The sequence below is a fragment of the Jaculus jaculus genome, chromosome 9 (assembly GCF_020740685.1).
Source record: "Jaculus jaculus isolate mJacJac1 chromosome 9, mJacJac1.mat.Y.cur, whole genome shotgun sequence".
NCBI classification, from domain to species: domain Eukaryota; kingdom Metazoa; phylum Chordata; class Mammalia; order Rodentia; family Dipodidae; genus Jaculus; species Jaculus jaculus.
The window spans coordinates 117,260,450-117,283,295 of record NC_059110.1 but is presented as its reverse complement, the minus strand read 5'-3'; the positions used below and the strand labels follow the sequence as shown (position 1 = coordinate 117,283,295).

Sequence of the window (22,846 nt, the reverse complement as noted above, 5' to 3'; positions counted from 1 at the left end):
GCCGCCAGAACTTTCTGAAGCCGTGAGCCGAGACAAATCCTTCCCACCTGAAGCAATTTTTTCCAGGCATCCTGTCACAGCAGTAAAGTGGCACAAAAGGAAGCAGGGGGTGGTGTGATGGTTTGAATGTAAATTGTCCCATAGCCTCGGGGGTTTTTGCTGTTGATGTTGGATAGGGTCTCACTCTAGCCCAAGCTGACCTGGAATTCACTATGTAGTCTCAGGGTGGCCTCGAACACACGGGGTGATCCTCCTGCCTCCCGAGTGCTGGGATTAAAGACGTGCGCCACCACCGCACCTGGCTGCCTCAGGTATTTTTGATTCAGTTTCCTACTTGCTCTCACGCAGGCAGAGCCCTGCTGGGGAGGTGCGTCACTGGAGGTGGATCCTGACACCAACCCCAAGGTGCGTTCACAGTCAGCTTGTGCTAGCTGTGTAGAAACACACACAAATGGCAAGAAAGGACAAAAATAAAGCCCGTTTCTTTGTAATGTAAGACATTTATTTTGGTTACAATTTTAGTGTTTTAACACTGAGTGGTGATACAACAGACATTAAACTTGCTTTTTTTGTTTTTATTTATTTTTGTGTGTGATGCTGGGAATCAAACACAGGCCCTCACTAGACAAGTGCTCTTCTCCACCACCCTGCCTGCTCCCCCTGTACTCTCCCAAACCTTTTCTGTCCAGAAAAATCACTCTTTCACAAATTAGCCTAACAGCTGGCAGGAGGTGAGAGAGAAAACAGTTCAGCTAAGGCTCCCGCCAATCTTCTCTCTCACCCTGAGACAGACTACTTCCAGCCAGGATAGAATCTTGACTTGGAAGGCTCATCTGACCTCAGTTTTATGACAAAGAAAATACCCTGCGAGAAAAGCTTATATATCTTGAAATTTAAGATCAGTGCTTATTTTGATTAAAACATTAGCCTCTTGATATTATTAACATCTTAACACGAACTTGTGACATGAAAGGCACCAAACCTTCCCTTTCCGAGCCATCCTTCCATCACCATGGGTGGAACACAGCGCCACCTGCTGGTCGTCATTTTACTACTACTGCCCTCTATGGTGTTAAATTCAAGTGGGGTTTCTTAGAGATAACCTACAGTGCCAGAGGCACAGGGAACCTTAGAAGAACCCCTCATTTGGTAAGTGGTGTCTTCAAGATATTTCAGAGTGGCAGGGAGACAGACCAACCTATGGAAAGGTTGACAGACTGCTTTAATAGAAAGAAAACCATTTGGCACTCGAATTTTGCCTGGATGGTGTCTTAGTCAAAGGAAGGGGTCAGAGCTGGCGAGCAGGGAGGGGCGCCCTGAGTTCCTATTCCATCACTTTCCAGGGATAGAAAGCTGTCCAGGAATGGCTTCCACTATGCAGCAGCTCTTACACAGACTGGGAGCTAAATCTCATGACTAGAGACAATGAAGGAATCCCCAAACTCTCAGCAAAGGGGTCCCAAAGGAAAGGCCAATGTCTCCCCAAAGGCCCTTGACTCTCACACCCCCACAACGCCTCAGGACAGGAGACAGTGCTAGTGAGAATATGGTCACGGCTGTCCCGTGGGGTTGATCGGGGAAGGGCTGAGGACAGCAGCCCCAGGTCCAGCTCCTAAACCCTTTTTTGGGAGCAGAGCAAAAAGCTCTGACTTAGGTCTTGCCACATGTCAACAAAGAGCCATGTTCTAGCCCACTTGGGGGTTCTCTGTTCTTTCTCTGAGACTAGATCAGGGCGCAATTGGGGCACCTGCATATTGCTGGGAGGTGGTCTCTCAAAAAGGAGCAACGAAGCAAGACCAGCTTCGGAGAGCAACAAGGTTGAAATCGTCCTTCCACCTAGCCTTATAGGCATTTCTACAGGTCACAACTCTAAACATCATGAATTCCAGTTCCTAATTTTTTTTAAGGCAAACTCTCACTATGTATCCCTGATTGGCCTAGAACTCGCTATATAGACGGAGCTGACCTTGAACTTGAAGTCATCCTCCTGATTCTGCAGGCACCACCACACCTGGCCATCCTGCTTTTTTCTTTTTTCTTTTTCTTTTTCTTTTTCTTTTTTTTTTTTAAGGGAACGACAGATAAAGCTGTCAGCTTTACAGGGCTTATGAGAATCTAGTTCGCCAAGCAGGAAAACATTGTGAAAACCAGGAATTACAAATTCAACAATGGCCATTACACTGAGGAATGAACTGGACCAGCCTAGGATCTGGAGGGTGGGGGGAGGAGGATTCTATTTGCTCAGTCTCTGGACACAGAGAATAGGGGTGGGGGAGGCGGAGAGGGCAGTGTTCCCCCAAACTACATAGCATTGCTCCTGTTGTGAACAGAGATCTTTATGCCTGGGAATGATACTATAATTCCTACCATAAGGCACACCTGCTTCTCATCCCAGCCTCAAGCTCCTAGACAGCTCTGGAAAAGGCACATCTGCCACCTGCTGGAGTCAAAAGTTAAAGCTCAAATTTTAGACATTCAACAAAAATCCCTGATATTTCTTTTCACTTCAAGTCAAAACTCCTTTGCAAATCTCTGCAAGTGAGCCTACATGAATGCAGGCTGTGGATCCGGCACACACCCACCAGCAGAGCACCCTATATATATATATGTTGGGCACTCAAGCACACGGTTGAATTCCCTAGACTTTGTGTGAGATGTCTATGTACAAAGTGCTGGCATGGTGGCTCAGTGCCACCTCCGTGCCCTGCATGACCCTGAAGATGCACCAGCATTGCATGACTTTCTGAGATAGCAACAACATAAGATCCCAACAAGACTGTGTTCAAAGCAAAACTCTCATCTCTGGCAAATGCATGCACACACGAGACCTTCTGCATTTCGACACCATCCTTTAAAAATATCCCTTTGAAAGAAAAGTCATTTGTTCTCTCCCCCAATAGAGGGAGGATCCATTTGGATGCTATGCCAGGTCTTATTCATGACCAGCTGAACCACTATTGGGGCTCCTGCATTGGCACCACAGGGCTATCAGAGCCACCTACAAGCGGGCAGAGTGAGCACAGGGACCCTTCAGCTCCCTGCTGTCCTCTGGCTGCCTGGAGAGAGGCACGCCCCCATGCACACACCCACCCACACATGCTGTAATTGGCCAACTTCCTCTTTCTATCCTTAGAATAGCAACCAGGACAAAACGCTTGGGCTCACCCACACTATAATTCAGGGCAAACCCTTGTAATTCTCCAAATGGTGGGGTTTTTAAATAGGCTCGACCTCAACACCCTGTTTTCTAAAAAAGAAAAATAAAACCCTGCCCAAGGTATCTCTCCTCACAAGGAAAGGAAAGGAGCCATCCAAGGGAGACGTTTCGAAGCAGCAGATTCAGAAGGCAAGCTCTCCAAGAGGCCGCACTTGAAACATCCTATAGACTTAGGAAGTCGTCCAGGAAAAGGTGTTGGCCCACTCAAACAGCCCTCTGTGTGGTATTAATCCTAAGGAAACAATTCAAACGCAGCCTCTTCATGGGGATTTTCATCCCCTACCAGTGGGCAGGCCTCCCACCCGCAGCTCCGGGTCAGACCTCCCCGGGCGCCTCTGCCTACGGAGCAGGGTGTGGAAGGCTGCGGGGAGACCAGGGCACAGCCGTGGTGGGGACAGGCAGGTGAGCCCTGTGTTTGCATAGTTCCATTGCTAGGCTCAAGGTGCCCAGGTCTCCACACTCAGGAAAAACTTGGGGGGTCGAGGGGGAGAGGTCATGAGGAGACTCCACGTCTCAAAGCCTTACAACCCCTCCCCCAGACCTCCTGCCCTGAGCCACTGAGAAGCAGGCAGGCCACACGCAGCCCTTCCCCTTGGGCCCCCCGACCTCGGGGAAAGGACACAGATTACAGAAAAGAAGAGTCCCGTCGTCTTTATGTGCTCCCTGGAGGGACGAGGGAGGAAGCCCAGGGCCGCAGTGGGACAAACATGTGGACAGGTGCCTTGTGACGCTGGGGACAAGGGGACACTGTGTTTCTAAAACATGGCTGTGTGGGACACCCACATCCAGGACCTCCCATCAGACCTGCGTGGAAGAGCCCTCAGAGTTTCAACTTCCCTTCCCTGACGAGTCTGTCATTGAGCTGGCAGAGCTGGGCCAGGAAGCCATCGTTGGGGCCGATTTCACGGTTCTGCCTGACGAGGCTCAGGGCGGACTTGACGTCCATCTTCTGGCGCATCATGAGGTACGCGATGACTAGGGTTGGGGAGCGGCTGTACCCCTCACGGCAGTGCACAAGTACCCGGCCTGCAAGGAATGGGGGAGACGCAGTCATCGGGGCTGTCCAACCATACCATTTCATTTCCTTTTTTATATTTGAGAAAGAGACCAGAAAAAAATTTTTTTAAAAGACAGTGCCTCCAGCCACTGCAAACAAACTCCAGATGCATGTGCCACCTTGTGCATCTGGCTTATGTGGTTTCCCGGGGAACTAAACTTCTGTTTCATGGAAGAATTTCAAGAAATGAAATGAGGGATGGCTCAGCGGTTAAGGCGCTTGCCTGCAAAGCCAAAGGACCCAGGTTCGATTCCCTGGGAACCACATAAGCCAGATGCACAAGGTGGCACATTCATCTCAAGTTCGTTTGCAGCAGCTGAAGGCCCTAATGCACCTGTTCTCTCTCTCTTTCTCTCTGCCTCTCTCTCACATAGTTTTGTTGTTGTTGTTGTTGTTGTTATTGTTGTTTTTTCGAGGTACAGTCTCACTCTAGCCCAGGCTGACCTGTAATTCACTATGTAGTCTCAGGGTGGCCTCAAACTCACAGTGATCCTCCTATCCCTGCTTCCCAAGTGCTTGGATTATAGGCGTGCACCACCATGCCCGGCTTCAAATAATTTTTTTTTAAAGAAAATATAATGTGATGCCACCTGCATACCCTCCAGAAGAACTGAAATTAATCAAAACAGAATACACAAAGCATCAGTCAGTGACAATGTGCAGCAACTGTGACTCTTCGGTGTGACTAGGGGAGGTAGAGTGTGGAGAGGCCCAACCACTATAAAAAAAACTAGGGCAGCATCTGCTCGAGCTGAACACATGCGCCCCCTATGGCCCTCTAATGGTTCTGCAGTCCATAGGCTACAGCAAAGTACACCTTCACTGAAAAATGTACCAGAGCCAGGCTCAGTGGTGCTCACCTTTAGAGGCTGGGGTAGGAGGGTCACCTTGAGTTCAAGACCAGCCTGGGTCTACACAGTGAGTTCCAGGTCAGCCTGGGCTATAGTATGACTCTACCATGAAAAAATTAAAAATAAAAATAAAACAATGTAGGGCTGGAGAGATGGCTTAGCCGTTAAGCACTTGGCTATGAAGCCTAAGGACCCAGGTTGGAGACTCTATTCCCCAAGTCCTACGAAAGCCAGATGCACAAGGTGGCACATGCATCTGGAGGTCCTTTGCAGTGGCTGGAGGCCCTGGCACGCCCATTCTCTATCTATCTGCCTCTTTCTCTCTCGGTCTGTCGCTCTCAAAAAAAATAAATAAATAAAAATAAAACAAAAAATTAAAAAAGAAATCAACACAATAATTAAATAAATAAAACAATGTTCATAGGCAGCACTCTTCATAATGGTCCCCAGCCCGAAACTCTCAAAGGCCCATCATCAGTAGAATAGATAAATATTAAGAATAAGCAATCTAGGCCAGCATGGTGGCACATACCTGTAATCTCAGAATTCCAGGAAGCTGAGGCAGGAGAGTCGCTTAAGAGCTTGAAGCCAGTTGTGCTATAGAGAGGCAGCTTTAAAAATCAAAACAGGGAGCCGGGCGTGGTGGCACACGCCTTTAATCCCAGCACTCAGGAGGCAGACGTAGGAGGATCACCATGAGTTCGAGGCCACCCTCAGACTACATAGTGATTACAGGTCAGCCTGGCTAGAGTGAAACCCTACCTCAAAAAAAACAAACAAAAAAAAAACCAAAACAGGGACTGGAGAAACGGCTCAATGGGTTAAAGCACCTGCTGCGTGTTGCAGTCAGCTTTGCATGGCTGGCTGGCTGAAAATACTGGACCAAGAGCAGCTTGTGGGGAAAAAAGGTCTGTTTTGGCTTACGGACTTGAGGGGAAGCTCCATGATGGCAGGGGAAAGTGACAGCAGCAGGAGCGGAGGCCGTACGTCACCTCCCGGCCACCGTCAGGTGGACAGCAGCAGCAGGAGAGTGTGCCAAACACTGGCAAGGAGAAGCTGGCTAGAACACCCATAAGCCTGTCCCCAACGATACACAGCCTCCAACAGGCTTCGATTACCAAATTGCCACCAGCTGGGAATCTAGCACTCAGGACACCTGAATCAAGCCAGCACGCTGTGCAAGAGTGACAACTGGAGTTCAGGTGCCCAGAGCCCACCTAAAAACCAGACGTAGGGGCTGGAGAGATGGCTTAGTGGTTAAGCGTTTGCCTGTGAAGCCTAAGGACCCCGGTTCAAGGCCCGATCCCCCAGGACCCACATTAGCCAGATGCACAAGGGGTTGCACACATCTGGAGTTCGTATGCAGTGGCTGGAGGCCCTGGAGCGCCCATTCTCTCTCTCTTTATCTGCCTCTTTCTGTCTGTCGCTCTCAAATAAATAAAAATAAACAAAAATAAATTTTAAAAAGCAACTAGACATAGTAGCAAGTGGCTGTGATCTAGCTATCCTACTGCAAGAAGGGAGGCAGAGACGGACATCACAGATGCTTTCAGGCTTGGTATCCTGGAGCAGCAGTGAACAGCATCAAGACCCTGCCTCAAAACAAGGTAGAAGATGGGGACTGAGCCCAAACTCGTCCCCTGACCTCCACACATGCACCGTGGCACCCGCCCACACACTAAAAAGCAAAAGATAACAATGACTAATCTACAACTTACCAGAAACAACATGAGACACACATATGACTCCAGAGAGTAGGAAAGCAGCCCAGATGAACTGTTATCGGAAAGCCTTGCGATGGTCTTAATGTAAAACGACGCCCTCCCCATGGGCTTATGTATTTGAATACTTAATCCCCAGCTGGTGGTACTGTTCTGGAAGGTTATGGAAACTAGAAAGTAGAGCCTTGCTGGAGTAGTCTCTGAGGGTGGGCTTTGAGGTTTACAGTCCGGCCCCGATACCAGCTTCCCACCCCAAACTGTCTGCTTTCGCCATGGTGGGAAATCTGAACAGCAAATTCAACCCGTCTCCCCACAAGCTGCTTCTGTTTGGATATTTTGTCCCAGCAACAAGAAAGCAGCTGACGCAAGCCTGAGCAGCAGTGATACAGGAGGTGCAGGTGGAGCACAGAGACTGGAGGGAACCTGTGGTTAGGGTGGCTTTGAACTCCCAGTGATCCTCTTCCCTCTGCCTCCAGCGCGCTGGGCCAGCCTGAGGCTACATAATGAATTCCAGGTCACCCCAGGCTAGAGGGAGACCCTACCTCAAAACAACAATAACAACAACAACAACAACGGAGCCCAGGGAGGCAGAGGTAGGAGGATCCCTGTGAGTTCAAGGCCAGCCTGAGAAACACAGTGAATTCCTGGTCAGCCAAGACTGTACAGCAAGATCCTGTCACAAAACAAAACAAGAAATAGCTCAAATGTCCATCTTTGCCTCAACAAACCGGTGTAACCACACAATAGACAACTGCTCAATAAAAAATAAAAAGGAAGCCGGGCGTGGTGGCGCACACCTTTAATCCCAGCACTCAGGAGGCAGAGGTAGGAGGATCGCTGTGAGTTCAAGGCCACCCTGAGACTCCATAGTGAATTCCAGGTCAGTCTGAGCCAGAGTGAGACCCTACCTCGAAAAAAAAAAAAAAAAAAAAAAGAATAAACTATAGCAATGTGTACACATGGTTGAAACCTCAAAAGGAATATTCAGAGGGAAAGAGACCAGACCAAAAAGGAGTGCCGGCACTGTGATTACAAGATGCACACTTGGTCTCCAGTGACAGAAAGCAGATCTGAGAGGGCTCAGGAATGGAGGAGGGTAAAAAGGGCAGGACAGGTCACACAGGGACATGAGAAAAGGTGGGGGGCTCCTAGACACATTCGCCCTTTGGGTTGTCATGGTTTCACTGGTGTACATTTATGTCACAATTTAAGTAAGTTAAGTGTTAAGTTTGAATAACTGGGCTAGGGCGAGAACTCACTGGTTAAAGGTACTTGCCTGCAAAGTCTGTCAGCCGAGGTTCAATCCTTCAGCACCCACATCCCACATGAAGCCAGATGCAAAGTGGCACAGGGACCCTGGCATGCCCATACATATAGAAACATACATACATACATATGCAAGTAAATAAATATATGTATAAACTTGGGCTGGAGAGATGGCTGAGTGTTTAGGGCACTTGCCTGCAAAGTCAAAGGACCGAGGTTCAATTCCTCAGGACCCATATAAGCCAGATGTCCAAGGCGGCACATGCATCTGGAATTTGCTTGCAGGGGCTGGAGGCCCTGGCATGCCTATTCTCTATCTGCCTCTTTCTCTCTCTCTCTCTCTCAAATAAATAAGTTTTTTTTAAAAAATTCAAATATGTATGCTGAATGTCAATTAGATCTCTATGAAGCCATTAAAAAAAAAACAACAAGAAGCCGGGTATGGTGGCGCACGCCTTTAATCCCAGCACTCGGGAGGCAGAGGTAGGAGGATTACCGTGAGTTCGAGGCCACCCTGAGACTACATAGTGAATTCCAGGTCAGCCTGAGCCAGAGTGAGACCCTACCTCGAAAAACCAAAAAAAAAAAAAAAAAAAAAAAAAAAAAAAAAAAAAAAAAACAACAACAACAAAAACAATGAATATTAAAAGCCAGGTAAGGTATCCCAGTACTTGGGAGCCTGAAGTAAGAGAATTGCTGGGCTACAGTGAGTTCCAAGTCAGCCGGGGCTAGAGCGAGGCTCTGCCTCAACAAAACAAGCAAGAATGGGTCAAAGCAAAAGACCTGCACAGAGAGCGAGGACACACCAGGCTGGCTCACCAGAAATAAAAACGCCTTTCCTCTAAGGGCCTCTTGGGGCGCTCTAACTGCCATGCTCTACTCCCCTAGTCAGTGAGAAGAAGCCAGATCATCACATCACCCCGCATCGCTAACAGCAGCTAGAGTTTCATCTCAGGAGGGGGGAATGAGGCAGATTAGAGCAAGGCCTCTTTCTCCTGGTAGGTAGTTTGCTAAGGACTGGCTCACGGAAACGTGGGCGCCACCTTGCCTACTCTGGGAGGACTAGAACTGGCGTCTGATCCAGTCTCATCCAAGATGGCCACAAGCAACAAGGCCAGGGTCAGCTTCCTGCTTCTTCCTCAACTTCTCCTGGGCTTAGCACCTGTGGGCTGCCCCTTCCTGAGTCAGCCTCCTGGGCCCGCCAGCCAATCAGGTCCATTTCCCTTACACACCTGCACCTGAAGCTGAGGCTCATCCTGACTCTCAGGCTCAGACCCAAGCTGGGTCGTGTGAGCGCTCTTTGTCCTGGACAGAGACACGAGGGACGTCGCAGTGGTCTTCAGGCTGGGGAAGGGGGAGAATTTCTTTTGACTTGGCCCCTTTCCTACTCGGCTTTCCATCTTAACTCTCTCTAAAATAAATCTCATAAAAGGAATGAAAAATCAAAGTACAAATGCAAACAAAGACTGTGTGCACCCTCTGGCTTCCCAAAAGGCCCTTGCTCTGATGTCATCCCCTGTTGTCTTCTCTCCTCACATTGCACCCCAGCTTGCCTTTGGCCTCCAGCACACACATCTTGGCTCCAAGGTCACCTTCCCAGGCAGGCCTGCCTTTCCTACCCACCTGCCTGAGAATGTATCAGCCACTCCCATTGCTCTGATACCATCTCCAGACGTATCTCTGCTTGTGTCTTTTTTCACTCCTTCACTGCCAGTGAAAATAACTTCTCTAGGCATCTATGGCACCCAGGACTATGATGTGGTCTGCTCTATTTCACTGCCTGCCCCCCTTCAACTTGCTGCATCCCTAGCACTGTAAGGGGATGTAGAAGGGAAGGAATGAGGGAATAAAGGAGGGGGAATGAGGGAGAAAGGAGGGAGAAGGGCTGTCAAGGGTCACTGTCAGTAGTGTCCCCGCATATTTCAGGGAAGCCCCAGGGACCACCACAAGCCCCGGCCTCTCTTTATCAACATCTTCTCCCCACACAGAGTGCTTAGCGCAGATCCTTGTCTTTTCTCAGCCTTTCTGAACACAGCTCTCCCTCCACTACTGCCAACCCATGTTCCAGCAGCAGCTGCAAGATCTTTCTGAAATACTAACCTGACTTATCAACATTGGCAGAGTGGAGTCCAGTCTCCAGAGTGGTTCACAGGGGCCATGGCGCCTTGGCCAAGGCATCCTCCCATATTTTAACTTGCTGATGGGGACGACTGAATGTATTCACTTAGCTCATCTGTGGTGCCCAGTTACTCAGTCCCCACACTAGTTTAGAGGATGGGTGTGCCAGAGCCTCCTGTCTCAGCCAACAAACTGCACACACATGTCCCCTGGTGTAGTTACCTGCTTGTTGCTGGCACAAATCACCCAACCAAAAGCAGCTCAGGGAGCTGGAGAGATGGCTTAGTGGTTAAGCGCTTTGCCTGTGAAGCCTACGGACCCCAGCTTGAGACTTGATTCCCCAAGACCCATGCAAGCCAGATGCACAAGATGGTCCATTTGTCTGGAGTTCGCTTGCAGTGGCTGGAGGCCCTGGCATGCCCATTCTCTACCTATCTGCCCCTTTCTGTCCGTCTATCACTCTCTAATAAAAAATAAAAGCAAAGCAAATGCAGCTCAGGGGAGGAAAGTTTATTGGGGCTCACAGGGTTGAGGGGGGAATCTCCATGATGGTGGGGGGAAAGGTGGCATGACATCACCTCTGCCACAGCTGGTGGAAACAGCAGCAGAAGAGTGGGCTGAACTCTGACAAGGGGGAGCTGGCTATAACACCCCCAGGCCTGCCTCCGACAACACACCTCCTCCCCAAGGCTCCGCTCCTCAAACTGTCACCAGTTGGGAACCATGTATTGAAAACATATGAGTTCATGGGGGACATCTGATTCAAGCCACCACATGCCCCTTTGCATGTCTGGCTTTCATGAGTACTGAGGAATCGAACTCAGGCCATCAGGCTTTGCAAGCAAATACCTTTAACCACTGAGCCATCTCTCCAGTCCCAAAGTTTTACATAGCTTCAATCAATACCTGCAAACAATGGGCTTTAAGCAATGGAGCTAATCCTGAGAATGCGGAAGGCCTTGCTCAATCAGTTGAAGACCTCCAAGACAAAAGCTGAAGTTTTCTAGAGAAGAAATTCTGCCTCAGGAATATAACATGGCATTCCTGCCTGAGTTTCCATCCAGCTGGCCTACGCTGAGAATTTCAGGTTTGCAAGCCCCAAGGAGATGAGCCAGGTGTGAGTGAGTGGTGCATGCCTGTTAATCCTAGACTTGGGAGGCTGAGGCAGGAGGATTGCCTTGAGTTCAAGGCTAGCCTGGGCTACACAGTGAGTCCAGGCAAGTCAGGGCTACAGAATGAGACTTTGTCTTAAACATCTGAAACGAAACCTCAGGCAGGTGCCTGCCACACACAAGCACTTAAGAACTCTCACTTGGGCTGGAGAGATGGCTTAGAGGTTAAGGAGTTTGCCTGCAAAGCCAAAGGATCCCAGTTCGACTCTCCAGGGCCCACGTAAACCAGACGAAAAAGGGGCACAAGTGTCTGGAGTTTGTTTGCAGTGGCTGGAGGCCCTGGCATGCCCATATTCATTCATTCTCTCTCTCTCCCCCCACCCCCTCCCTCTCTCTCTCTCCAATAAATAAAATATATTTTAAAAAGAAAGCTGGGTGTGGTGGGGCACACCTTTAATTCAAAAAAAAAAAAAAAAAACAAAAACTCCCACTCAGACTGGGAGTTCTTCTGGCAACCCCAAGCACCTGTGCCATTGCTGGCCACACACAGAGGTGCCCTCTTCCTGCATGAGTGAGTTCTCTACAGCAAAGACTGGGGGGCACTGGGTTTGGGATGCCCTGCCATCTCCGGCAGACACTAGGCACCCCACTATTTGCTGAGTGAGTGGCATCTCCACCTTCTCACACATTATTTGGAAGGAAACGGGTCCAGATTCACAGCATCTCTTCTTCCCTTACCAACCCCCTAGAACCTACTTGCCCAGCGCCTCCCAAATCAGGAGGTAGGGATCCTCCGCTTCTCGGCCATCCTTTCTCCCTCCATTGTACCCAAGGCACTCAGTGGGCCTCCTCTGTTCCCATTACGCCTTCCCACCAGGAGCATGCTCAGTACACCCAGGGCACGCAGAGCTGCTCCTGGGTCAAGCCCACAAACTGCCTTTGGCTCTCCTGACCTCAAGTGACCGCTCCCTCCTCGGAGCAGCCTCAGCCTCAGCCCCCCAACCCCGGCTCTCTTACTCAGGGGTCCCTGAGGCCTGCACACATTGGAGGCCAGCACTTGCCTGCTGGCCTACTTGTTCAATCCATCTTAGTAGCATTTCCACAAGGCACCAGAGCCAATGGTTGTGTGTTTTCAGTTCAGCAAGCACCTGCCATGTGCCCACTGTAAAATGTGTCCACATTTTACCAATTCAATTGGCATATCGGATGCTGGGGAAAGACAAGGAAGCCCATGGGCCAGCCTGAGGGAGAGGGGACACTATGCCAAGTGCTAAGTCATAACGTAGGAGTTGTCAGCAAACAAGATAAGTATAGGCCAGGAGAGCTTTCCTGATCTAAGACCCAAGCCCACCTGGACCGATGTGGTGGTCAAAAGAGGGTGTGAAATCCCAGCACCCGGGAGGCAGAGGTAGGAGGATCGCTGTGAGTTCGAGGCCAGCCTGGTACTACATAGTGAATTCCAGGTCAGCCTGGGCTACAATGAGACCCTACCTCATAAAACAAACAAAGAGAAGAAGTTGTAGAATATTCCTGGTTGTGGGGAAAAGGGAGAGCCCTTTGAGTGCACTCCTGAGAAGAGCAAAACCCATCCCCTTAGCCGGGCCCTGTGTTCTCCGTCCGTTCATCGTACAGCAGAAGGGCTCATGAAGGCTCTGACAGCAGAATCTGCGGTTTCCCCAGTCAGGAGGACTTCTGTGAGCCCCGAGTGTGTGCCAGGTATCCACGGGCTAGGAAGCTCTCTCTGGGAATCCCCTGAACAGGGGAGATTGCGGTCTTAAGAATGATCTATGTAGGACAGACAAGGTCAGCCAGGCTGCCTTTGAGTCACCTCCTCCCCATGGAGGGAGAGAGGTGACGGGAAGAGCCAAGAAAACCAGCGTGCTCAGCTGATATGTGCCCTGTGGCCTTCTAGGATTTCTCACCCGAAGTCCTTGTCTGCCTGCCAGCCCTCAGCAGCTCTCCAACAGTCCTATTTTCTGTCTGCAAGGATAAAAAGAACATAAGGAGCGCTGGAAGATTGGCCTGGTAGTTGGAAACTGCTGACTCTCAGCTCCAGCCAATCGTGGCCACTCACTTCTCCTGGCAAATTGGTCACATGAATGCCTAACCAATGAGAGGGGAGGACAGCCTTACTGGGAGAGTTCTGAGAAAGGGTTCACTGGCTTCAAAGAGAGGGTTGGGGAGGTAATTCAGTGAGGAAAGTGCTTACCAGGACCTGAGTTCAAACCCTAACACCTATATAAAAATGCCAGGTGTGGTGGCAATCTGTCTGTAATCCCAGTACTAGGGAGGTGGAGACAGGAGGATCCTGGGGGCTTGCTAGCTAGCTAGCCTAGCTGAATTGGTAAGTCTTGGGTTCAGTGAAGGAACCTGTTTCAACATCAAAAAGAAAAAAACCAACAGAGAGGTCTGAGGAGATGGCTCAGTGGGTGAAAGTGTTTGCTGTGTAAATATCAAAAGCCAATTTCAAATTGTCAGGAGCCAGATACAATAGCACACATCTGCAATCCCAGCTCACTTACAGCAAAATGGAAGGCAGAGATGGGAGATTCCCCGCAAGTGCACAGGCCAGTGAGCCTGGCCTGCACAGTGGTGAGCAAGAAACCCCGCCCTAAACAAGGTAGAAGAGAACCAACACTCGAGGCTGAACTCTGACCTCCACACGTGTGCCATGGCACATGCACACACACAATGAAAAAAAAAGGGGGGTGGAGAGATGGTTTAGCAGTAAAGGCACTTGCCTGCAAAGCCTAAGGACCCAGGTTCGAATCTCCAGGACCTACACAAGCCAGATGCGCAAGGTGGCACATGCATCTGGAGTTTGTTTGCAATGGCTGGAGGCCCTGGCATGCCCATTCTCTCTCTATCTCTCTGCCTCTTCCCTTTTCACTCTCTCCCCTTCTGTCAAATAAATAAACAAAATATAAAATTAAAATTAAATTAAATATACCTTATAAAAATTAAAAGTTTAGTGGAAGCTGGGCACGGTGGTACAGGCCTTTAATCCCAGTATCCGGGAAGTAGAAGCGGTAAGATTGCTGTGAGTGCATGGCCAGCTCGGGACTACAGAGGAAGTACCAAGTCAGCTTGGGCTAGGGTGAGACTCGGCCTTTAAAAACTAACTAAATAAAAAATAAGCCTTTAATCCCAGCACTTGGGAGGCAGAGGTAGGAGGATCACCATGAGTTTGAGGCCTCCCTGAGACTACAGAGTGAATTCCAGGCCGGCCTGAGCTAGAGTGAGACCCTGCCTCGAAAAATAAATAAGTAACTAAATAAATTGGGCATGGTGGCGCATGCCTTTAATCCTAGCACTTGGGAGGCCAAGGTAGGAGGATTGCTGTGAGCTCAAGGCCAGCCTGTGACTACATAGTGAATTCCAAGTCAGACCAGGCTAGAGCAAGACCCTTCCTCGAAATAATAATAATAATGGTAATAATAATAACAATAATAATAATAGGGTGGAGAACCAAGGAAGACACTCGATGTTGAACTACTGGCCTCCACACACACATGTGCATGCACACAGCATACATGAAACATACATACGCACATGCATGCACACCACACACATACAGTCACACACACTTGAAGAAATGCAAGCAAGAGATGATTGCTCATCTTCCGCACTCTGTATGACTCAGATGTGAAATGGCCCCCACAGGCTCATGTATAGATCACTCATCCCCCGTTGGTAGTGCTATGTGGGGAGACTGTGGAAACGTTAGGAGGCAGGGCCTCGCTGAGGAAGTAGGCCACAGGGAGAGTGTGTTGGAAGAGTATACAGGTTCCACCATTCCTTCTTCACAGTCTCAGTCTGTCTCCTGTCTATGAGATGAATAGTCTCCTCCTCCACACACTTCCCATGTCCTGATATTCTGCCCAAGTGGACAGGACCAGCCAACTACAGACCAAAACCTCAGAAACTGTGAGTCATACCCAATCCTTCCTTCTTCCTCCCACCCCCCCGCTCCCCACCCACTTCTTTTCAGGGTCTCACTCTAGCCCAGGCTGACCTGGCACTCAGTCTGTAGTCTCAGGCTTGCCTCAAACTCACAGCGATCTGCCTACCTTTGCCTCCCAAGTGCTGGGAGTGGGGTGCGTGTGCCACCATGCACAGCTCCTTCCCCCTTTAGGTTGTCCTCTCAGTTAGTTGGGTCACAACGACACAAAAGTAACTAACAGAGCTGTGGTGACCAGATCCTATCTTGGAGCCATGAGTGTGGTGAATAAGATGACAGAGAAGAGAGGGAGCAAGAGCCTGGTCCAGATGCCACCATTGAGCTGCTGAACCAACCAGCTCCAGAACTCCTTCACCCCAGGGCTTCTCAGTAAAGGCAATACAAAACCACTGCCATTATTACAGCTGTCTGAGCTGGAGGTGAGGGGGAGGTAGCTAGAAATAAGCTCCTTGCCAAAGTCAAATCAAAGGCAAGGAAGGTGCTAGAGACATGGCTTAATTGTTAAGGCACTTGCCTACAAACCCTAAGGACCCAGGTTCAATTCCCCAGTACTCATGTAAGCCAGGGTGGCGCATGCATCTGGAGTTCCACTGCAATAGCTAGAAGCCCTGGTGCACCCAAATAAATAAAATATTTTACAAAGTAAATAAAATTATACTTGGGAGCCAGGCATGGTGGCACACACCTTTAATCCCAGCACTCAGGAGACAGCGGTAAGAGGATCGCCATGAGTTTGAGGCCACCCTCAGATTACATAGTGAATTCCAGGTCAGCCTGGGCAAGAGTAAGACTCTACCTCAAAAAAAAAAAAAAGAAAGAAAGAAAGAAAGAGAAAGGAAAAGAAAAGAAAAGAAAAGAAAAGAAAAGAAAAGAAAAGAAAAGAAAAGAAAAGAGCTGAATAGTGTTCCTGAGAAATGATGCCCAAGGTTGTCCTCTAACCTCCACACTATTTTTTTTTCGAGGTAGAGTCTCACTCTAGCCCAAGCCAACCTGGAAGTCACTATTTCGTCTCAGAGTGGCCTCGAACTCACAGTGATCCTTCTACCTCTGCCTCTGAGTGCTGGGATTAAAGGTGTGCGCCACCACACATGCCAAACCTCCACGCTCTTATGCATACATACACCCACCAGCACACACACATTTAAAAAAAAAAAGGGGGGGAGAGGGGGTGGGTCTCTTCCATTTTCCAGAACTACCCCCTGTCTTGCCATCTTTCAGTAAAAGCTCTGAATTGCTTCCTTCACTTAAATTCTGGATTTCTCCATTTATTGGAAACCCCTCTTGTCATCTTTTGGGCAAGAGCTTTTTGTATTCTTTTCTCTTTCCTTCTCTCAAGCACTTGAAGCTCTAAAATTCATATAATAAAATCTCACTAAACCTTAAAAAAAAAAAAAAAAAAAAGCCGGACATGGTGGCGCACGCCTTTAATCCCAGCACTTGGGCGGCAGAGGTAGGAGGATCACTGTGAGTTTGAGGCCACCTGAGACTCCATAGTGAATTCCAGGTCAGTCTGGGCTAGAGTGAGACCCTAACTCGAAAAAAAACAAAACAAAACAAAAAGGTAAGGATCCCAGCACTACCATTATGTGACAGAGTTGAATAGCTCGTGTAATATGTAATGTGGGGCCACTTGACAGGCAGCCTGGTGAGCACAGAGGACCTTAAAGCCTTCAGTCATTCACCCAGGGGATGGGAAATGAGAGAATGTCCTACAGGAGACCTGCTGGGCTGGAGAAATGGCTTAGCAGTTAAAGGTTCTTGTTTGCAAAGCCCAATGTCCCAGGTTCAATTCCATAGTCAGATGTATAAAGTGGCACCTGTGCCTGGAGTTCCTTTGTACTGGAAGGAGACCCTGGTGTACCCATTCTCTCTCTCTCTCTCTCTTTCATAAATAAGTTAAAATATGAAAATATAAAAAAGGAGATCTGAAGCCTGCTGTACTTTCTAGAAGGACATATGGTTCCTAGGCACAGGCGCCTTACCATTCTTTTGAGCCAAGGCCTGGTCAATGAAGTCTGCAGCCCTTTCAAAGTAGGCGCTGAGGTTGAACTCCTGAGTGTCATTGGCTTTAATGCCCAGGTAGGTGATGCCGGAGCCCTTGTAGAAGCTGGCATTGGTGTTGACGTGCATGAAGGACCTGCCCTCGGCAGCATTCAGGACATGAGTGATGCCAAGTTTCTGCAGCATGGGAATGTCCTGAGCCACAGACCTGTATGGGAGACAGCAGCATGGCTTGAGGAAGTGACCAACTACCGCCTCATCTCAAAGCCCCCCCCCCTTCACTCCAGTCATACCCAGCTATCAGCGGCTTCCCAGAGCAGGCTGCTGGTTTCCTGCCGAGGCCACCCTCCCCATCTTCTCTGTAGACATGCACCCTATCATCTTGCAGCGCCCTCTGCCGTCATTCCCCAGCTCGCTCTGTAGTCATCTACACCGGCGGTGACAATGCCTTGGAGAGCTGGGCGTGGCGGCAATACATCTGGGAGCCTCCGAGGCTGAGGCAGAAGGACAGAGTTTAATAAGGCCACTCTGAGCTACATAGCAATTCTGAAACCAGCCTGGACTACATAGTGGAACTTAGTCATCAAAAAAAGGGGGAGCTGGAGAGATGGCTTAGTGGTTAAGGTGCTTGCCTGCAAAGCCTAAGGACCCAGGTTTGATTCCTCAGTACTCATGTAAGCCAGATGTACAAGGTGGCACATGTGTCTGGAGTTCATTTGCAGTGGCTGAAGGCCTTGGTGCACCCATTCTCATTCTTTCTCTCTTTCTCTCAAGAGAAAGCCACTTAAACTTTCTGTCTCAGGTTCCCTCTCTGTAAAATGGGAATGTTAACAGTGCCTATTGCCAGAAGCCATCCTGTTGAGAGAGTCTGACTTGGTGATAAAGTCACTATTCCAATGCAGGGTGTTGCTTACTTGTTCAGAAGTCTAGGGTGTATGAGAGCTCTTTGAAGGAGCAGCCACATCTGCTTTGGACCTGCCCCTATCCCCCAGCATCTGTTATATAGTCCTGAAGTACATGGCAGGTGCTGAATTAATATGCGGCGAGTGAGTGACAAGTGAATTGGTCACATGTCTGGCCCCCTGAACGACTCTTTCTGCCACACTCCACTAGCTATGTCTCTGAAGTTCCTGGGGGTGTCTGAGCACTTGAAGAGCAAGCAGTCCCAAAGAATGACAGAGATGGGCTGGAGAGATGGCTCAGCAGTTAAGGCTCTTGCCTGCAAAGCCCAATGACCCGGGTTCAATTTCCCAGTACCCACATAAAGTCAGATGCACAAAGTGCTCCGTGCACCTGGAGTTCATTTGCAGGGGCTGGAAGCCCTGGTGTGCCTATTACCTCTGTCTCTCTCTCTCTCCCTCTGCTTGCAAATAAATAAATAAAGATATCTTAAAAAAAAAAAAAAGAATGATAGAGACTATAAAATACCTGGTCCGGAGGGTTAGAGTTACTTAACCTCATCCTACAATGGCATCCCAATTCATATGGCAGTCTGCACTGCTGTAAAGCAATGCCTCCTACGTGACCCTGCTTGCCTGTCCTAGCAGCCCTGCAGAGAGGAGAGGGCAATGTCCACAGTGGACAGCTTAAGCTCTGTAGGGCATGGTGGGAAGAGGGGTGCTCATGAGCCCACATATATAGATGAGCTGGAGAAGAAAGGAGAGCTGTCTCCTCACTTCCGCCCCCCCCAACCTGCCTCCTACCTCATTCCACATCTCACAGCCTCACCACTTGCAACCTGGAGGCCTGAATGGGGCTCACATAGGAGGGTGGAACTGATTTTCTTTTTTCTTTTCTGTTTTCTTCAAGGTAGGGTCTCACTCTAGCTCAGGCTGACCTGGAATTCACTCTTTAGTGTCAGGATGGCCTTGAACTCACAGCAATCCTCCTACCTCTGCCTCTGGAGTACTGGGATTAAAGTTTGGGACTGATTTTCTTCAGGGGCTACCTCCCAGTGGGTGGAGGAGCCCAAGTCTTGGTACTAGTTGCCCCATGATCCCTACTGAGGAGCAGCCCCCTGCCCCCAGCCAAATCAAAGGTCAGATTTCATCACAGCTGCCACTCCGGCTACCACTAGAGGCAGCTCCAGGTGAATGCATCAAAGAAGAGCAAAGACCACCTGCTGTTCAGCTTTGCAGTCACTGGGCCTTGGACCGACACTGCGAGACTGTGACGCTGTGCTTGAGCCATTCCTGCTCAGGATACTTTTTTTTTTTTTTTTTTTTTTTGGAAGTAGGGTCTCAGCTCTAGCCCAGGCTGACCTTGAATTCACTATGGAGTCTTGGGGTGGCCTCAAACTCAAGGCAATCCTCCTACCTCTGCCTCCCGAGTGCTGGGATTAAAGGCGTGCACCACCACGCCGGCTTTCAGGATACTTCTTGATACAGCCACGGCTGACAGAATACAGACAAGTCCACGCATTCACCTCTCTTCTCTTATACTAATTTACCAGTCAACAAATCTTCCATTATCGTTACTACCATCGCTACTACAAACGAACACTGTACAGTGTATGACACACTGGTAAGTAATGCAATGGATGAGAACTATCCCAGAGAGGCTGGGACCTGCCGTACGAGCCCCCTCTAACTCCATGGACACCCCATTTCTGTAGCAGTCCTTGAAAGGTTAAAGCAGCAGGTCAGGATATACACACATCCTCATAATCCCTCCACAGTCCTGACTCATCACCTCCTCCAGTGTAAAACGAAAGGAAGGGTAATTTGTTTTGGACATAAAGATCTTGGGCTGGGCTCATGGAGTTTGGGACTTTGATGAATGGTTCTTCAGAATGTCATAAAAATCAACGTAGGGGGCTGGAGGGATGGCTTAGCAGTTAAGACATTTGTCTGCAAAGCCAAAGGACCGGGTTCAATTCCCCAGGAGCCATGTTAGCCAGATGCGCAAGGGGGGGGGGCGCATGCATCTGGAGTTCGTTTGCAGTGTCTGGAGGCCCTGGCGTGCCCATTCTCTCTCTCTCCCTCACTCCCTCCCTCTTTCTCTGTCAAATAAATAAATAAAAATAAAACATTTAAAAAAAAAATCAACGTGGGCCTTCTCCAAGCTGTAGGGCACACTAATCTATTCTCTTGGTATTTCAACAGCTGTCACAACAGTTAATTCGGGTTCTCGCCTGCTGCTGAGAAATTCTTACTAGTAGTGTGAAGAGCAGAAAACCCGAGCTGACCAGAACTCCTAAGGGATCAATGAACAAATGCATTTTCTTGTGTTGAGAAGGTTGGAAAGCTTTTCTGGGAGATGGCTCGGGCCTTTTATGAGGCTTATCTTTGGCTTATCCCGTCAAGCCTAACCCTATCTGGATGGCGGCCGAAGGGGCCAGGAAAGGCCTGGTCGGGCTCACTACTCTCATTTAGGATACTTCAGGATATTTTGATTTCCTGGGTTGGGCCTGCAGGGACCAGGGGGGAAAGTTCCACGCCCGGAGTGTGACGTCAGCCGGTTGCCATGGCAGCGGAGGCAGACATTCGGTGGTGACCTCACTGCAGAACCAGGCAGCTGTCACATGACGCGCGGCTAGGAGACCGGCCAGGCGACCGAGGGCCACCTGTTAAGTGAACATGGTAGCCTCGACCTCGCCCAAAGCCAAGCCCCAAGCGGGTGGCGACTAAGGGGGCCGGGCTTGGGCACTCTCGGGCGTCGGCGCCACCTTGCCACCGGGCAGGGTTGCGGAGACCCGGCCGGGTCCAGCCTTTCTGCTCCATGCGCGGGGGTGGGTGTCGATTCCAGCCCGGGGTCCCCCGGGTGTCCCCATCCACACTCGTGCTCCAAGCTCCCCCCTCCCCAGCCTGCACTCCTGCCTGGGGTCCCCACCCCAGCGGCGGGTGGGCGGGGCGCCGGGGGAGGGAGACTCACGCGTTGCCCACGTAGATCCTCGGGCTGACCTCGTTGCAGGGCTGGCTCGGGAGGCTGTAGCAGCCGCTGCTGTCCGACAGCAAGTCGTTGAGATCTTGCACCGAGAGCTCGAATTGGCCCGACATGGCGGAGGCCGGGTCCTGCACGCCGGGGCACTAGCAAGCGTGGGGGAGAACCGCCGGGTCAGCCGGGCGGGGCTGGGGAACCGGGGAACCGCCCCGTCCCGCCCCGGAGGCGGGTCCGCCGGCGCGGGAAGCTGCGGGGCACCGGGGATGTGGCTCGAAGGATGCGCGTTTGGGAGCCCGGCCTTGCACCCCGGGGCGCGTGCCCGCAGGGCAATGTCGCCACTCCAGGATGCGGAAGGTCCGCTCCCGCCTGCAGCTAGGGCAGTTGCGGTGCCTTTTATAAACCGGGAGGCATAGGCCCTTGCTTCACTGAATCAAATGCAGAGCGCCACTAATACGGATGGTACACCAGGTGTCGCTTTTTCCAAAGATGGACAAGGTCACCCCGAGTTCTGCTGGGAACTCTTCCGGCAGCGTTGGTATCACCTCCCCCAAACACACACCCCACCACACACACAGGTCCGAAACGCAGAATCTTATCTCCAGACCTCACCTCTGAATCAGTGCACAGCCTGCCAACCTCAGGAGATGGATTCCTACCTAGGTCCAAGTGAGAAGCCCTACTCTGGGGCACATCTGCTTTCCAAGTTCGCTCGAAAATCAGCATCGTGCTAGAAAGTCTGGGCTCATTTGCAGTGGCTAGAGGCCCTGGCGCCCATTCTCTCACCACCAACCCCCCCCCTCTCATAAAATAAATAAATAATTTTTTTTTTTTTTTTTTTTTTTTTTGGTTTTTCGAGGTAGGGTCTCACTCTGGTCCAGGCTGACCTGGAATTAATTCTGTAGTCTCAGGGTGGCCTTGAACTCATGGCGATCCTCCTACCTCTGCCTCCCGAGTGCTGGGATTAAAGGCAGGCGCCACCACGCCCGGCTTAAATAAATAATTTTTTAAAGTCTGAGCTCAAGGCAGTCAGTCTTGACATTTTGATCCTGGGGAATTACTTAGTTTCTGCTTGTTTGTTGGGGGGAGGGGAGGGTAAGGCGTGGCAATAATGATAATATAATATTGATAATACAGTTTGAGCATCTCTAATTTGGAAATCAGAGACTTTCCAAATCCTTAACTTTTGAATGTGGACACATTATAAGCAGAAAATACCACATGTGACCTTCTGTGACAGGTGGCACTCAAAATACAGGTACACTAAAAATATTGCACAAAATTATATGCAAGGTGTGTGTGTGTGTATACTGTACATATGAAGAATAAATGAATTTTGTATTTAAACTTGGATTGCCATCTCCTAAATATCTCATTACATATATTAAAATATTCCATAATCATTCTAGTCCCAAGCATCAAGCATTGGGGTGAGGAATACTCAAAACCTAACTCTTAAAGATCACTGGCAAGATTCAAACAACATCCAAGGATCTGAGGATGGAGCTCAATTGAGAGTGCTTGCCTAGTATGCAGGAAATCACCGGGAGGGATCACTAGCACCTTATCAATGGGACATGCTGTCAAAGGCTTAGAATCCCAGCACTCAGGAGGTACAGGCAGGAGAATCATAAGTTCAAGGTCATCCTCAGCTATATAGCAA

The 22,846-nt window shown here is 49.7% G+C and overlaps 1 protein-coding gene across 1 annotated transcript; it reads right to left on the bottom strand.

Annotated features, from left to right (window-relative positions):
• Nucleotides 1-468: 468 nt before the first annotated feature.
• On the bottom strand, nt 469-21,359 carry Dusp3 (dual specificity phosphatase 3). Its single transcript, XM_004655280.2, has 3 exons — nt 21,178-21,359; nt 17,286-17,512; nt 469-4,243 (listed from the first exon to the last, which is right to left on the bottom strand). The coding sequence occupies exons 1-3, from the start codon at nt 21,300-21,302 to the stop codon at nt 4,038-4,040; spliced, it is 558 nt and encodes a 185-aa protein (XP_004655337.1). The 5' UTR covers nt 21,303-21,359; the 3' UTR covers nt 469-4,037.
• Between the last annotated feature and the right edge of the window lie 1,487 nt (nt 21,360-22,846).